Below are 15,986 nucleotides of genomic sequence, written 5' to 3' on the forward strand. Positions count from 1 at the left end.
AGGATACAATATTTATATTAGATTTCTTATATTAAGATTTTTAAGTTCTTATATGACTAAGACCCATGATATTATCATACGAAGATCTATCAGCTCATGAATTTTAACAAAATAAAGCCCAAATTAATTATGTTTGTATAAGATTGCTTGTGATATATATATGGGAATATTTCAAGTAAAGATGTCCTTAATTTAAGAAAAGTAAGAATATTATCTTTGAACCTACAATTTAATGATCAAAACCATTCATATTTTATAACATTATTAAAAAATTATCTTGCAAAAAATCAGCCAATCAAAAATTGTTTAGCCAGTTTATTACAATTATTATTTTAATTTTATTTGATGAATTGTATTTTTCTACAAGGTTTAATTGATCAAACAATTACTAATTTAGCTGATTTTTTTACAGGAATGACGCTTGAGGATAAACCTAAAACATGAAAGGTTCTGATTAGGGAACTATACTATCAGGTGGTACTCATAGAGAATGTTATTATTTTTCTTAAAATAAGGACATCCTTACTTGAACGAGACTAATATATATATATATATATATAAAAGAAACGATAGAACCTTCACTTTGGGGATTTCGAGTCGATCAATCGGCCTGTTATAAATTAATCATACATTCATACCTATCCTATAATTAGTCCCTAAACTTCAAATTAAATTCCTAAAATCAATAATCAATTTATAAATCAAAAGAAACATTTAAATATACTGAATTCATAATCTAAAACTATAAAAAGAAAAATTAATTTAAAAACTATGATACATAATAGTATACCTTTTAATAGATGTATGGACATCAACCAAATAGTATAAGTGACTTTTAGTTTTTGTGACAGAGTAGAAATAGGGTATATGGAAGAAAAAGATTATGAAAAAAGATGGGTGAGTGAGATGATAGTTAAGGAGGTAGGAAAAATGTTTAATGGATGAGTATTTGAGTTGGTATTTTAAAGGGTACCGTAGGAATAATGGAAGGTGAGAAAAATGTTTTTGTATTTTTTATAAATTTAATGAGGGTGTAAAAATAAGGTGAGTGGGGAAACATGACATGGATGTTAGAATATAAGCACTCTATAAATAATCATTTATTATTCGGAAGGGTTTAAGAGCTCTTAAAATTACTAAAAATGATGCAAATTTGATTTGTTACCTTACAAAACATGGACAATTAAATTTCGTAAGAATAATGACAATTTTCGCATGGGTGGATCTTAGACCGCCGATTAATCATCATAGGTACCAATCGCTTTGTAGTTGTAGTTGCAGTTGTAGCTACAGTTACCCATCAATTTTTTTCTTTATTTTTTACTTCAATCTTAATATATATTTGTAGAGTTGATTAAGATTTTTTTTAGTATGTTTAAGTATGGAGAAATTATTGTATGTGACGGTAACACCATGTGGTATGATGACATTGTGTTACCAATCCACTCAAATTATAACACGTGTATAATAATTAATTTATAAAACCCTAAAGTCTATGAAAAATCCTAAAATCTAAGAAAAATTTCTTAAAATCGTCCATGTGTTATAATTTTAGTGGATTGGTAATACCACGTCATTATGTCACGTGATGTTACAATAATTTTTCTTAAGTATGACTTAGGGATTCATTGGTTTAAGATTTAAAGTGAAGTTTTTAATGGGGGATATATATTGTAGCTGCAATGGTATAACTGCAGTTGCAGTTGGGATCAACATGATTTGCCAAGCTATTGAGCTTCCTACGGAACCTTTGACGTTACTTTTTGTCATGAAACGTAATAACACAAGTATTTTTCATTCTAGATAATAAAATTAGTGGTATATCATTCATAGTTAACGAGCCTTTATTATAAATATGAATCACATATAGTATTAACAAGAGAAGATGGTAGGTTTTAAAGGTGATAGAAAATATTTGGCATCCTTTGTGTGGCCTAAAATTCTTTCTATCGTTTCACAAGGGTTAGGGCAAACAAAAGTTCTAGATCGTGAACCTAACCAGCTTTTAACACAATTGAATTGTATAGGTAATACAAAAGAGAACAAAAATATCAAAAGAGCACTCATAAAATCCAAAGTTCCAAACTAATAAAACAATTAAAGAATTTGTATCAATATCAATTATCATAGTTATCTATTATTTTTCATAATTATTAACATTTCGATTGTCATATAATGTGTAAGATGTTCATTTAATGTGGCAGAAAATGTGGTCTATATTACATACATCACCTATGGACCATTTGCTTTAACTATAATTTGCAAGAAAATTGGATTTGGATAAGAATTTGATAGAATTGCCATAATAATCGAAAAGAATGATCTTTTCTTACCATAATAATCCAGATAACTTCCTCATCAATATTTGTCTTAAATTTACAAAAAAAAATGCCACTTCATTTTTTCTCTTTATTTGCACACCACCGTCGTAAATTGGTCAAAACCGTTCCTAATCTACATGGGAGGTGCCTTTTACGCGTTTAAACGCACGTGAGGCAAAGCATATATTTCCAATTTGGCAGATTAAAATAATTGAAAAGGTTATTTTATGTCGAGAAATCCCTTGCTACATAAGCTGCGTAGACATAGGAGCGAGTCAAATGAAGTCGGAATGAAATTGAAATTCACCCAAAATGCAAATTCCGTCCCGGAAATGAAATGAAAATTGTTATTAAATTCACGCGTAGTAGTAGTTTGAAGTGGACATGAAATCCGTGTAATATTAGTAGTGCCTGCCTTGCCTTCTTTACTCGCTTTGTCTTTGTTTGCTTTCGTCTTCGTTCACAGGCACAAAAACAAAGCGCGACGTTTTAGAGAGAGAGAGAGAGAGACAAAGACAGAGAGGAGTGAGAGAGAAGAAATACGCCACTTTCCTTCGGCATTTCCGCCACAAAAAAATAGAGAGCTTCCGCCATTTGTGGCGTAGATTTTTGAGAGCCACACCGTGTGCCGCACTTGCTAACTTGCGCTTCTCAGCCATTGCTGCTGCTTTGCTCGAGATGATAACTGGTTGCAAGGTACACTTTTTAAGTTTTTGTGCTGAAGAAAATCATGGGTTTTGTTCAAAGAATTGTAATTTTTTTTTGTTTTTGATCAGAAATTCATTTTTTTTCTTTCTGGTTTGCTTTGTTTTCTTTTGGTCGTGCAGATTTTTGGGTTTGTTGTTTGAGTTTTGGGTGGAAGTGAAGTGGGTTGAACTTTAATTGTGGTATTGAAAGCTTTTGTGAGGTGGGTGTTGATTAAAGTTGAGAGTTTTTAAAGAATATATAATTGTTATTGGTTTTGTTTGAAGTGAAAATGGGTGACACTGAAGAAGCTAACAGTGATATGATGCAAAGGCTTCAATCATCTTTTGGAACATCTTCATCATCAATCTTGAAACAGCCTTTATCTATGGACCAACTGAACATACCCCAATTCAACCCTTCACAAATTCGTTCACGCCATTTTGCACAAAGCTTTAGTGGTGGGGATAGTAGCAAAAGAGTTGGGATACCACCCTCACACCCAAACCACATCCCACCCCTTTCACCTTATTCTCAGATCCCGGTGTCCCGGCCGGTGAACCAGCAAATGGGTTCACAGAATTTTAGCCCAGGACCCTCACATTCCCGATCCTTGTCTCAGCCAGCCTTCTTTTCCCTTGATTCGTTGCCCCCATTAAGCCCATCTCCCTTTCGCGAGTCCCCGTCAGCATCCATGTCCGATGCAGTATCAGCCGATGTGTCTATGGAGGATCGGGATGGGAGTTCACATTCCTTGTTACCACCCTCACCTTTTACCAAGGGTAATTATTCAAGGGTTGGCGAGGCTTTGCCCCCTCGTAAAGCTCATAGGCGCTCTAATAGTGATATCCCATTTGGGTTCTCTACTATGATGCAACAATCTTTACCACCCATTGCTCCGATGAGGGGTTCAGGTGGTTTGGAACTCTCAATGCCTGGTACAGAAAATTCAAGGCTGGTTAAGCCAGCTCAGTTGGTTAAGAAAGAATCTAGTTGGGAGAGAGGTGGTGATAACAATGCGGAAGGAATGGGTGAGAGGAAGTCTGAAGGGGAAGTAGTGGATGATTTGTTTTCTGCGTATATGAATTTGGATAGTATAGATATGTTGAACTCTTCGGGGACTGATGACAAGAATGGCAATGAGAATCGTGAGGATTTGGATAGTAGAGCAAGTGGGACTAAGACAAATGGAGGTGACAGCAGTGATAATGAAGCGGAAAGCAGTGTCAATGAAAGTGGAGGCAGTATGCAGAGACCAGGACTGAATTCTTTGAATGAGAAGAGGGAGGGGATCAAAAGGAGTGCAGCAGGAGATATTGCACCAACCACCCGACACTACAGAAGTGTATCCATGGATAGTTTTATGGGTAAGTTGCAATTTGGTGATGAGTCACCTAAACTGCCACCTTCACCAGGAACTCGCCCAGGACATTCACCCAGCAATTCAATTGATGCGAATTCAAATGCCTTTAGCTTGGAGTTTGGAAATGGTGAGTTCAGTGGGGCTGAACTGAAGAAAATTATGGCTAATGAAAAACTTTCAGAGATTGCATTGACTGATCCGAAGCGCGCAAAAAGGTATTGCATCTTTGTGTTCTGATGCTTCACCATGGTCAACAGAATAAATTACCCAAGTATCACTAACATTTCATCAATGTGTAATTAATCTCAGTGGTTCTTTAATTATAGGATTTTGGCGAATCGTCAATCAGCTGCCCGTTCCAAAGAACGGAAGATGCGCTACATTTCAGAGTTGGAACACAAGGTTCAGACTCTACAGACAGAAGCAACCACATTGTCTGCACAGCTTACGCTATTACAGGTGGGGATTTGAACTGTGGTGGTTATGCTTCCTTTTGCCATGATTTTCTAATTCTTTGGATATGTTGGTTTTGTCTTAATTTTTTTTTTTTTTTTGTATACGCAGAGAGATTCTGTTGGTCTTTCTAACCAGAATAATGAGTTGAAGTTTCGCCTTCAAGCTATGGAACAACAGGCCCAACTCAGAGATGGTATGTTTCAACAGTGCATTAGATTTTATGGTGCCCACAGACTAGGATATTAAGTTCTTGCTTAGAAAGCATGCATGAATATTTATAACATATTCACAATCATTTTTGTTTGATTAATAATCAAATTTGTATCTTTAAATCATACTGATAGTTAAATTTGGCCTTCAACATATGTATTCTTGGTGAATATGTTGTTTACTTCTCTAATTAATTCACCCTGCCCTTTTCCACACGCAATATTAGCGACATAAATTATACCTTAGTTTGTTCACGGGCACTTCTTTGTAATTATCCCAAAGAAGCCGTTGGCATCCACTATTTGGGAGGTTTACAGATAAGTTCAAATAATTAGTGTGGATTTTTCTTTGCTTGATAAAACAAACTTCTGGGTTGCAAAGGGTAATCTTATTGATGGTAAAAAATCTCTGCACATATCTGCTCTTCAACCTTATTCTAAATTTTCATGATTCAATCCTAAGTTTTGCTGATATAGAAATGTCTGGGACGTAGATTTCTTGTTTAGAGAAAACTTGTGAATTAGTTGCATTAGTCAGCGTTCTCTTATCATCTATGTCAAAGGCACTTAGTAAATAAAAGATCTCAAAATGAAAAAGGAAATAAAATTTATTATTAAAACAAGATCTGATTGAAAATGCCCAGAAAGAAAAGAAATTCATTTCTGAGAAGGTGAGAAAATAATTAAAGCAGCATGGTCTTGAGTGCTAAGACCTAATGGAATAGGGAGTTGGACTATTTTGCTCAAGATGAGGCATATGTAGGACTGAAGAATTTCAGTTAGAGCATTTTTGAGGTGTGGGATAAAACATGAAGACATGTTGATAGTTTGGTATGGTCCAGATAAAATTTTTACAGTGAAGATTCTGAGGGAAGGCATTGGTGTAGTCTTGAGACTAACTGCTGGCAATTTGAATTTGGTTTTCCAAATTGAATCAGGCCCTTTGAAACTCCTTCCCCTTTTCTCTACTTGTAGAAAGACTGTCAAAAGAGGTTTACTAATCTTACCATGTTCACATAATCGTGAAACAGAAGATGGTACTTTGCATTGTAATGCAAACGTCTGAATTCTAAAAAAAAGAAAAGAAATGAGGATTGCTAGTAGTCTGAATGGCACTGGTTGCCTCAATGATGCACATTATGAAATTTTAAAATCTTAAAACCTCATAATGTGCATCTTTGAAATCTCACACACACACACACACACACACAGAGTGTTGGATATTTGAATTTTCAAGATATGAACGGGAGTCTTAAAATTGAGATCTTCCAATGTGCTGGCAATGTCCTTTAAATGTGAGGGAAATCATGATCTAACCTTCTTTAGTTACCTGATTTGTCTAGAAGCAGTGGAGGAGGTGAATAGGTTTAAAACTGAAGGAAACTGCTGCTTATCTGTAAGGTTGAGGGTTAAGCAATAAATGTGGATAACTTGCGCCAAGGAACTGGATTGGTTGATTACCAAAGTCCACATAGTGTTTTAAATACCAATCACACACACACACACACACACACACACACACACATATATATATATATATCACACAATTCCCGCAACCTTTTAATTTTTACCGGCTCTACCTTCAAGATGATTACTTGCAGTTGTTTCCTTATATTTATCTCTAGGCTTCTACCTCTTGATTTTGCTTAATGTCAAGTAACTGATGTTTGCTTTCCTATGTGCAAAGCTGTCTACAAACAATCCTGTTGAGTTTAGGGTTTAACTTATCTTGAAAGAAGTGCTGCTCATTTTCATCTCATAATGCTTATTTTTTATGCTTTAAATTTAATTCTAATCCACCCTCGCCATTACTCTACCCCCTGCATGGACGCTTTATTTTAGTAGTTCTTGCACTGTTATGCTGCAATTGTAGAGTGCTTGCATTAATGTACTGCTTGTTGAATATGACAGCTCTAAATGAAGCCTTGACTGCGGAGGTGCAACGTTTGAAGCTTGCTACAACAGATCTGAATGGAGACTCTCGTCCTTCTAAGTGCATGGTTCCCCAGATGTTCCAGCTGCAACAGCAGCAGCAGCAGCAGCAGCAGCCTCAGAGTCAATTCAACATCCATCAACAGCAGCAACAACAGCAGCAGCAGCAGCAGCAACAGGCATCTCAGCAATTGCAGCAGAATGGCAGCTCAACCTCAAAGCCCGAGTCGAATCAATAAGTTGTGAAGGATGGTTGTTGAATAGCTTTTAATCTTATCAATTTCTGGCTTTACTATGCAGTTTTATTTTCAGTGCATTCATTCATTAGTTGTGTCTCCAACAAGTCTTTAAGGTGTGTGGTGATCATAAGTTCAACCTGCATTGCTTGTCCAGCTCGGACTTTGGTATGGGGTCATATACAAGTTATATTATTTATGTTTTATATTTCTATTTAATTCTGGTAGATACTGGAAATTTAACATTCTTTAGGCTTGATTTATTATGTATGAAATGAGAAGAGTTACAACTCTTCTTTTGTTTCTTTCAGTAAAGAATGGACGCAATATTGATGATATATTCATAGTTTGATGTTTCTCTCCCTTTTTTTAATCAACCTTTGTCTTCCTATTAAACAAATCCTGCCCTCATCTTGGCATTGTTATGGGCTTATTGTTTTTTTTTGGACCTATTGCTAATTATGGAGGACATTATCGACTGTGTGGAGCATATGTAGTCTTGCTCTATATGATGTTACTGATGGTATCCGCCTTTTGGGACTATTATTGCTCATAGAACTCCCAATATAGGAGAGCTGTGAAGGCCTGCCAAAGTTGTAGATGGGAAGAATTACTCCTTTTCTACAATATGCTAAACTCTTTAGTGGTGAGTGAGGGTTGGTAAATTGGTTAGGATTAAGATTGGTCAAAGTGGATCCCAAAGTCCATTGTTACTCTGGAATTTCTCTCAGATAGGTTTAGGGTTCGATTCCTCAAATGTAACAAAAAAAACAAAACAAAATATATATATTATGAAACAAATGTTTAAGAAACACATTTTAATCTCCTTATATTTCTTTCCTATGTGGGACAGTGGGAGTAGTGGGAGTAAAGTATTTTCCAATCTTATTTTCCACTCCATGTGATTTTGAGTCTTGAGTAAGTGAGTACACAATGTTCATCTCCTCACAAAAGAGAATATACAATCTAATTCAAACATCTTTACGAGCCTGAAATTTTTAGTCTTGTAGATTTATATTAGTTAAAACTAGACATTAATATAAAGGTATTTTTTTTAAGAACAAACAGAAAAATAGATGGACAAATACAGGGAGATGCTCAAAAACAATAATGGCCGGTCCACTTTCAATTGTGTAGATTGTAACGGTGAGTGAGTGGTTACTGTTGGACAAATACAACCATACATGCTTGTAAACTAACCAACAGTTACACTGAACTTTCGAACGTTAATTTATAACGTGGACTCAGATTGATTTGGGAAATACTTCGTCCTTAGTTTTGAGAATGTTCTCATCCTCAGTACTAATAATCTTATAACACGTGTCATTCCTTTTAAATAAGCTTATCTTATAATTCAGTGATTGTTATTGTTTTTTTCAAGATATTAACACATGTTATAAGTTTATTAGTTTACATCATAAAATAAGGATGAGAAGGCCCTCAAAACGAAAAATTATTGGGTATAACTGATATACTCTTATGTGGTATAACCAATCCAACATATAAGTATATTATTGGACAATGTATTTATATTTGTCGAGTATAGTATTAAGAGATAATTAGACTTAAGTCCTTTAGAAAAACAGTTTTTAGATGGACCAGAAGTATTTTAAAATTTATAAAAAAATTCTTTTAATTAATAATAATTTATAAGAAAAACCTTTTAATTTATAATAAAGTCATTTTAATTTATAAGAAAATCTGTTTAATTCATAATAAAGTCTTTCCCCGATTTGAATGGTATTTCCCTCTATTTAAAGGGTATTTCCCCTCCTAGGGTGTAGAGAGGGCTTTGTAGCCCAAAATTTTGGAGTTAAAATCTAACATAAAGTCGTCAAAGAAGAATAAAAATAAAAGAATTTAATTAAAAACCCTATATCACTATCGGTTTTAGTTTAAGAAAGATTTATAAAATGGACTGTATTCTAAGTCTCCCTAATATTAATAACATCCACTTATATTACTAAGTGATAGTATATCTGATGCGCTGAATAAGCATTTTCCATATAAAAATCGTGAAATAAGCATAATTGGACCAGCCCAATAAAAAGCCTGAATAGTCTGCACCTGAGTCGGTTTACAGCCGGACCGGGCCGGGTCGGCAAGTTGCTGATGCCTATGATTCTCTTGCACTTGCATTGGTCGAGCAACGTCGTTTCAGCTCTTCTCCTCCTTATACACACTACAAAACCCTACTACTCTCACTCTCCGAGTGACCGAGTCCGAGGCCTCAGCACCGGTGTATAGTATATACCCAATGCGCCAATAAGAAGCCACAATAAACCTCCGAGTCAGCACGAGTCAACTCGGCCAGTCATGGACGAGTCACCCGCCCCGGTCCCCGAGGTCTCAAACGGGTGGGCTGGGAAAACTCCAGAGGAGCTGGTAGCCAAGTCCATCGCTCCGGTGAAGAAACAGTTCCTTCGCCCTCCACCTCAAAGACCTTGTTCTAACAACAACAACCAGAACGACGCCGTTTCGGAGGGCAAGGAGGAAAAGCCTGCCGCCCAGTCGAACGTAGTGAAGGAGAAGAAGTCCAAGCGGCAGCTCAAACGTGAACGCCGAGAGGTTGGGGTTTGGATTATTATAGAATGAATAGGAAATGCCCATTTGGTCATTTTTTCTTTATTTTTTTAAACTGAAACTCATGAATGAAAGAAAAAGGGGTTAGAGGCTTTATTTGGTTTCAGCTGGTAGCAGATAATATTCACTTGTGTATGCTAATCCCTGGTTTTGGTCTATATGCGATTAAATTCTTGGTTAAACAATGAAAATGATGAAAATTTGTGTTATTACTTATTAGCTGAGCTTAAGACAAGTTTGAGGAGTTTCTTTCTTCAACATTGCAGGCACAGAAGTCGAATGCAGGTCTCTGCCCGGAGGTTGCAAAGAGAGGAGATGCTAGTTCGTGTCCGTACAAGGATAATTGCCGCTTCAGCCATGACATAGAAGCCTATAAGGCTGAGGTATTTGAAATTGAATGCTTGTTTAGTATTTGAGTTGTTGGGTTTCTTGTTAAATGTTATGTGGATTGACCTGACCCATATGAGGCATTTGATGTTTTTGACTTCAGAAACCTGAGGATATAGAGGGAGAGTGTCCTTTTGTGACTGCCCAAGAGCCGTGCCCATATGGGTTGTCGTGTAGGTTCTTGGGTACGCATAAAGATGGTGTTGCTGGTGAAGGTGTGAGTGCTCACAGGAGAAGCTCTGAGACAAATGGATTAACCAAAGATGTTCAAAAGCTTTTGTGGAAAAATAAAATGAAGTTCCCCAAGGCAGATGCCAAACTCAAGGCTCTTGGTCTCCTGGTATTGACAGACAAAACCCTCCTATTAAGAATCCCTTTCTCTGTTTGTGTGCCTGTGCGTGTATATGCATGCTTGTGCAGATTGTGCTACTAGGAACTGTTTCCACTCCCTTGTTAATGCACTTTGAATTATTTCTAAGATAAGATCTGTCGGTTGTGGTTCGATTTTGTTATCATGGTATTTTACATTAGTTGGTATCTTGTACCATACCAAAAAGAGAGAATGTGTATTTGTATTTGATATCATGGATATTAAATCATCAAGTGAGTGCTTGAAAATGCCGAATCATGGATATTAGATCATCAAGCATGAAAAAAAATGAAATTTGCATTTATGCATCTATATGTCCTTGATAAGTTAATATGAAGGTTTCAAATAGATGCATTGCTTAAATGCAGACACAGGAATTGTACACTTTTTTTTTTAAAAAAATGATCAACTGATTAAATATCTATTGGAAGTGTGGGGGAGGTCTAGTGAGTGCTTGAAAATGCCGAATCATGGATATTGGATCATTAAGCACGAAAAAAAAATTAAATTTGCATTTATGCATCTATATTTCCTTGATAAGTTAATATGAAGGTTTCAAATAGATGCATTTCTTAAATGCTTTAAGACACAGGAATTGTACACTTTTTATTGAAATGATCAACTGATTAAATATCTATTGGATGTGTGCTTTGTTGCAAACTGCCTCCATCTCATCTCATTAATTTGGTTCAAGTTCCGCACTGGGCTTTGGCTACTGCTAAAGGATAATGAAATCCGAAGATTACGAATAAGTCATAGTTGGGCTCCACACTTGTAAATGTCTTATAATATTCATGGTTCTTTCTTGTCTTAAAGATTAGTTATGCTGACTTTGAATTTGTGTTTGGTAAATGCATCATTTTGTGAGTTCCACTTGGTATCACTATTTCATAACTACTGCTATTGCGTTGCAGGGGAATGCCAATTCAAAAACAAAGATATTAGAAGCTAAGGAGGATGATCAGGTTGCTTCAAATAATTGCCATGTTACTGATGGAAATGGCTGTACTGAAGTTCCCAGTAACACAGATAATAAAATGGAATTGTCTGCCGAAATAGGAGAAGAGATTGTTACTGATGGAAATGGCGGTACTGAAGTTCCCGGTAACACAGATAATAAAATTGAATTGTCTGCCGAAATAGGAGTCGAGGTTGTTGTTGATGAAACATTTCCATCTGATGAATCTCGGCCTTCGAAGAAGCCGAAATCTGTAATTGAAGAGAAGGTTTGCTCTGGTGAAGCAGATGATGGAGGTTTTGTCCCTTCTTTTTTCTTTACTTTGTTTTCTTTTGTCCAAATAGTTGGAGGCATTGAGTGTAAGTTGATTATACTGCAACAGGCGCGAGTGCTACAGGAAAAGTTGTTGGGCAAAGCTGCACACAACCTGAGCCACAAGCTACTTCTAATATTGTATTCCCAGAGAATGATAGAAGCCTAAAAACACACCCGCGTGAAAAGAAGCTTATTGATTTTAGAGAAAAGTTGTACCTTGCACCTCTGACCACTGTTGGAAATCTTCCATTCCGAAGGGTTTGCAAATTTTTAGGGGCAGATATAACATGTGGTGAAATGGCAATGTGTACGAATCTTTTGCAGGTTTGTTCTATACTTTTTCCAGCTGAGCATTATTATTACTAGCCTCTTGACGTGCGCTCCCACGCGTATCAATGGCTTTTCTACTGTGCATGCACCAAAATAAAATTGTAATTTAATGTTTTTTTAAGGAAGAAACTGCAATTCTTTTATTGAAATGTTATTTTACTATTTCATAAGTGCATCTGGTGGGCAGTAAAAAATGCTGGATTTTTTCTTACCTAACTTCTCATTTTCTTTTATCTTTTAAAAATGTAGCTATTTTGTGTTAACCACTTTTTATAACAGTAGAGATTTTATAAGCTGACCTTATTAAAATTAGTGCAATGCCACTTAATGCTGTTGATCTCATTGACTTCACTGTGTGATAAATGTGATCAACAGCCCATGATGATCCACGTGGATTGCGACGTCCTGCAACTAAAAATCTGTGTATGGCTTTTCTTTTTTTGAGGAAATATGGAACACACATCCTTTGATGTGAAATAAAAGTCCCTGGACTTGGTAGTACTTTACGTCATTCCCAAAACAAATTAAATCTTTTGTGTGGGGTTTATGGAGTTTTACGCTTAAAAATGTGGCTAATGAAACTAATACTTCATAAAATTGAACTTCCCTTAGATGGGTATTAGCATCCTTTGGTATATAATTCTTAAGTGTGCACCGGAAAGCATGCCTTTTCATCTTCCCCGTGACCTGCTAAGAAAAGTAATGGCTTTATCTCTGCAGTTGCAATGTATGCCACAACACATAGGCATTGCATTCATTATTAGCATGGTACAGTGTCAGGATTAGCAGTGGTTTCTCTTTAATTTGCTGGGGGATGAAAGTGTTCTTATTCACATTTAAGTGGAGCTGGGGCTAATCATTTTTCTTCGTTTCATATATTCCTTTTTTCATTCACAATTTTTTTTCCTGGTTGTGTAATTTGTATTGTATATGTTACATAATCTGCCATTCAGTGTCAATTTTTCTAAGTGCAATTTTCATATGGGAATAGGGGCAAGCATCGGAATGGGCACTGCTGAGGCGACATTCATCAGAGGATTTGTTTGGTGTTCAGATATGTGGAGCATATCCAGACACTGTGGCACGCACTGTTGAGCTTATAGAACGGGAGTGTACGGTGGACTTTATTGATATAAATATGGGGTGCCCAATAGATATTGTTGTGAACAAGGGTGCTGGCTCAGCTCTCCTTACAAAACCAATGCGGATGAAAGGCATTGTACAAGCAGCTTCTGGTACAGTGGACAATCCTATAACTATGAAGGTACTAAATTTTATGCCAGCTCTATACAATTGTGAACAAAACGGTCTGCATCAGTTTCGAGATAGCAAGTTTAAACTGAAGAATGTCACATTTTTGTTTAATTGCTTGGTTCCAAAATGATGATGCATGTGATGTTCAATGCATTCATTGCTTCCTTTGGAATTGCTACCTTTATTTTTCTTTTCTGCTTAATTTCTTATGCAAACTTCCAGTCTTTAAATTTTGTCCAAGAAGTGTTATGCTGCTACTTTCTTGTTGCTCTAGGTCCGGACAGCCTATTTTGAGGGGAAAAATCGCATTGATTCACTTATTGCAGACATGGGTAACTGGGGAGCCAGTGCAGTAACAATACATGGTCGATCACGACAGCAACGCTACAGCAAGCTTGCCGATTGGGAATACGTATACCAGTGCGCCAGAAAGGCCCCTGATGATTTGCAAGTCCTTGGAAATGGAGATGTATTTTCATATTTAGATTGGAGCAAGCACCAGGCTGAATGCCCTGAGCTTTCGTCATGTATGATTGCTCGAGGAGCACTAATTAAGGTATGTGTTTTGCAGTTTGACTTGTCCCATTGCAATTTGTTTATTTTTCTATCTAGTTTTATTCATTGTAGTAGACTCCTGAAATTTATATCTTTACATTTTGTGTGTTTCGTGCACATGCACCATTGTGAGCTTTAGGTTTTTTTCTCAACCCAGTTTGAAACCTGCGAGTACTACTACTAACCTTCCTGTGATTTGCAGCCTTGGATTTTTACTGAAATAAAGGAGCAGAGGCACTGGGACATCAGTTCTGGGGAGCGATTTAATATTTTAAAGGATTACGTACGTTTTGGCCTTGAACACTGGGGATCTGACACAAAAGGTTTGTATTATTAGTTTTTTTTTTTTTTTTTTAATATACTAGGTGTAAATTAATTTAGTTGACCTTTTTAATCTTTATTTTATATGTGATTTTATATAACAACTATGCCCTTTTAGGATGTTTGGCTGCTTTTATAAAATTATATGGTCTTTAGCTGAACTCTTACCCAACTCTATGTTGGTTGCTACTTTCTTTTCAGCAGCCAATATATGGCGTACCTATTCCATCATCTGTGTTTATCCTTGTTCTGTTTTTCATGGTCTTTTATTCTGTCTTATGTCCCAGGTGTAGAGACAACTAGGCGATTTCTGTTAGAATGGCTTAGCTACACTTGTAGATATGTGCCAGTTGGTCTGCTAGATGTAATCCCTCAACGACTGAGCTGGCGCCCCCCCTCCTATTTTGGTCGTGACGACCTTGAGACGCTAATGGCCTCTGATTCTGCTGCGGACTGGGTATGGCCTTGCCCTCTCTTTCAGATGATCAAATCCACTGAACCGACCTACTAAGCAATGTAGTTTGAATACATTTCTTCTTGCTTTTGCAGGTTAGGATCTCTGAGATGTTGCTTGGCAAGGTTCCAGATGGTTTTACATTTTCACCAAAGCATAAATCCAATTCTTACGATCGAGCAGAAAATGGCTGATTCTGCATGGATGAACCGGATAATTTCCCGCTGCTCAAAATTTGTCTACTTGCCTCATGCCTCATTTAACTTAATTGTCCCTTGGGTGATGGCATATATGCTAAATGCTCTCAACAATAATTCTAATGACGTTAATGATTGGAAAAATGCAAGCCGGCAGTTCATATGTTAAATTTGGCTAGATGCCAATTTCTGGCCCTTGAATTTTTAAGTTGTTCGATTAAAATGCTAATTGTTATGCTATTATTCTTTATTAAAGAAAACAAAACACATTGTTATGTTATTATAAAGAAGTGGCATACAACTGTTTTTCAAGGTTAAATGCTATTGGCTTTTACTGCAGCATCGATCGTTATAGATTTGATGTTTCTGTTAGTGTGTTTTTTTTTCATTCATTGGTACTATTTTATGGTAGTTGTAAGATAAGAATCTACTATAAAATGCAGTGTACAATCGCTTGTTCTTTCATTTATCACTCTGATCAAAGATGGAGTTCTTAGAAAAAGAAAATTTGTTTGCAGTGAGCAATAAGTGCAAGACTGAATTTTTTTTTTTTTTTTTCATTTTCTTAATAATTTACCCAAAAAAATTTGATAACAATGGACATGTGGCCCAATCTCCTTTCTTTTAGGGCTTCCCACCATCTCTTTAATCTTTATTCGGTTATTCCTGTCCACTGGTAATATTAGAATACAAAAATGGGAGGAAATTGTCTCAACCTCAATTCCGTCTTTTTTTTTTTTTTTGGATCATCTCAATGCCTGTCTAATGTCTATTAAAGCGTTCATCAAGCCAAGTTCTGCTAAGCCTATGACTACTGAAACTTAATACGATTGAGTCTGTAAGTCAATTTGCTCACTGAGCACGTTACAAATTTGTGGTTCCTGGAGATATAATTATCATGCCATAATAAGAATTAGGGAGTTACCCTGATTTCATACATGTTTAATAAGATATGTGGTAGAACCATTGCACAAACAAAAACTAGATTAACCCATTGCATGTAAGTCCATAGATGTGTAGAATTTCAAGAGGGACAAAAAACATAAAAAAGGTATTCCAAT

At 36.2% G+C, this 15,986-nt stretch overlaps 2 protein-coding genes across 2 annotated transcripts; both read left to right on the top strand.

Annotated features, from left to right (window-relative positions):
- The first annotated feature begins 2,748 nt into the window (after positions 1-2,748).
- On the top strand, positions 2,749-7,557 carry LOC147277121 (Basic-leucine zipper (bZIP) transcription factor family protein). The gene is made up of 5 exons (XM_086254042.1): positions 2,749-3,017; positions 3,149-4,583; positions 4,695-4,827; positions 4,933-5,017; positions 6,945-7,557. Exons 2-5 carry the CDS (start codon positions 3,298-3,300, stop codon positions 7,202-7,204), a joined length of 1,764 nt encoding a protein of 587 aa, XP_086110168.1. The 5' UTR covers positions 2,749-3,017; positions 3,149-3,297; the 3' UTR covers positions 7,205-7,557.
- Positions 7,558-9,328: 1,771 nt separating this feature from the next.
- Positions 9,329-15,279, top strand: LOC147277122 (FMN-linked oxidoreductases superfamily protein). Its single transcript, XM_086253545.1, has 10 exons — positions 9,329-9,769; positions 10,051-10,167; positions 10,275-10,511; positions 11,456-11,795; positions 11,882-12,138; positions 13,136-13,408; positions 13,673-13,954; positions 14,156-14,276; positions 14,562-14,731; positions 14,824-15,279. The coding sequence occupies exons 1-10, from the start codon at positions 9,518-9,520 to the stop codon at positions 14,920-14,922; spliced, it is 2,148 nt and encodes a 715-aa protein (XP_086109671.1). The 5' UTR covers positions 9,329-9,517; the 3' UTR covers positions 14,923-15,279.
- Positions 15,280-15,986: the final 707 nt, after the last annotated feature.

Source organism: Dryas octopetala, chromosome 8 (genome assembly GCF_963921425.1).
Source record: "Dryas octopetala chromosome 8, drDryOcto1.1, whole genome shotgun sequence".
Taxonomy (NCBI): Eukaryota; Viridiplantae; Streptophyta; class Magnoliopsida; order Rosales; family Rosaceae; genus Dryas; species Dryas octopetala.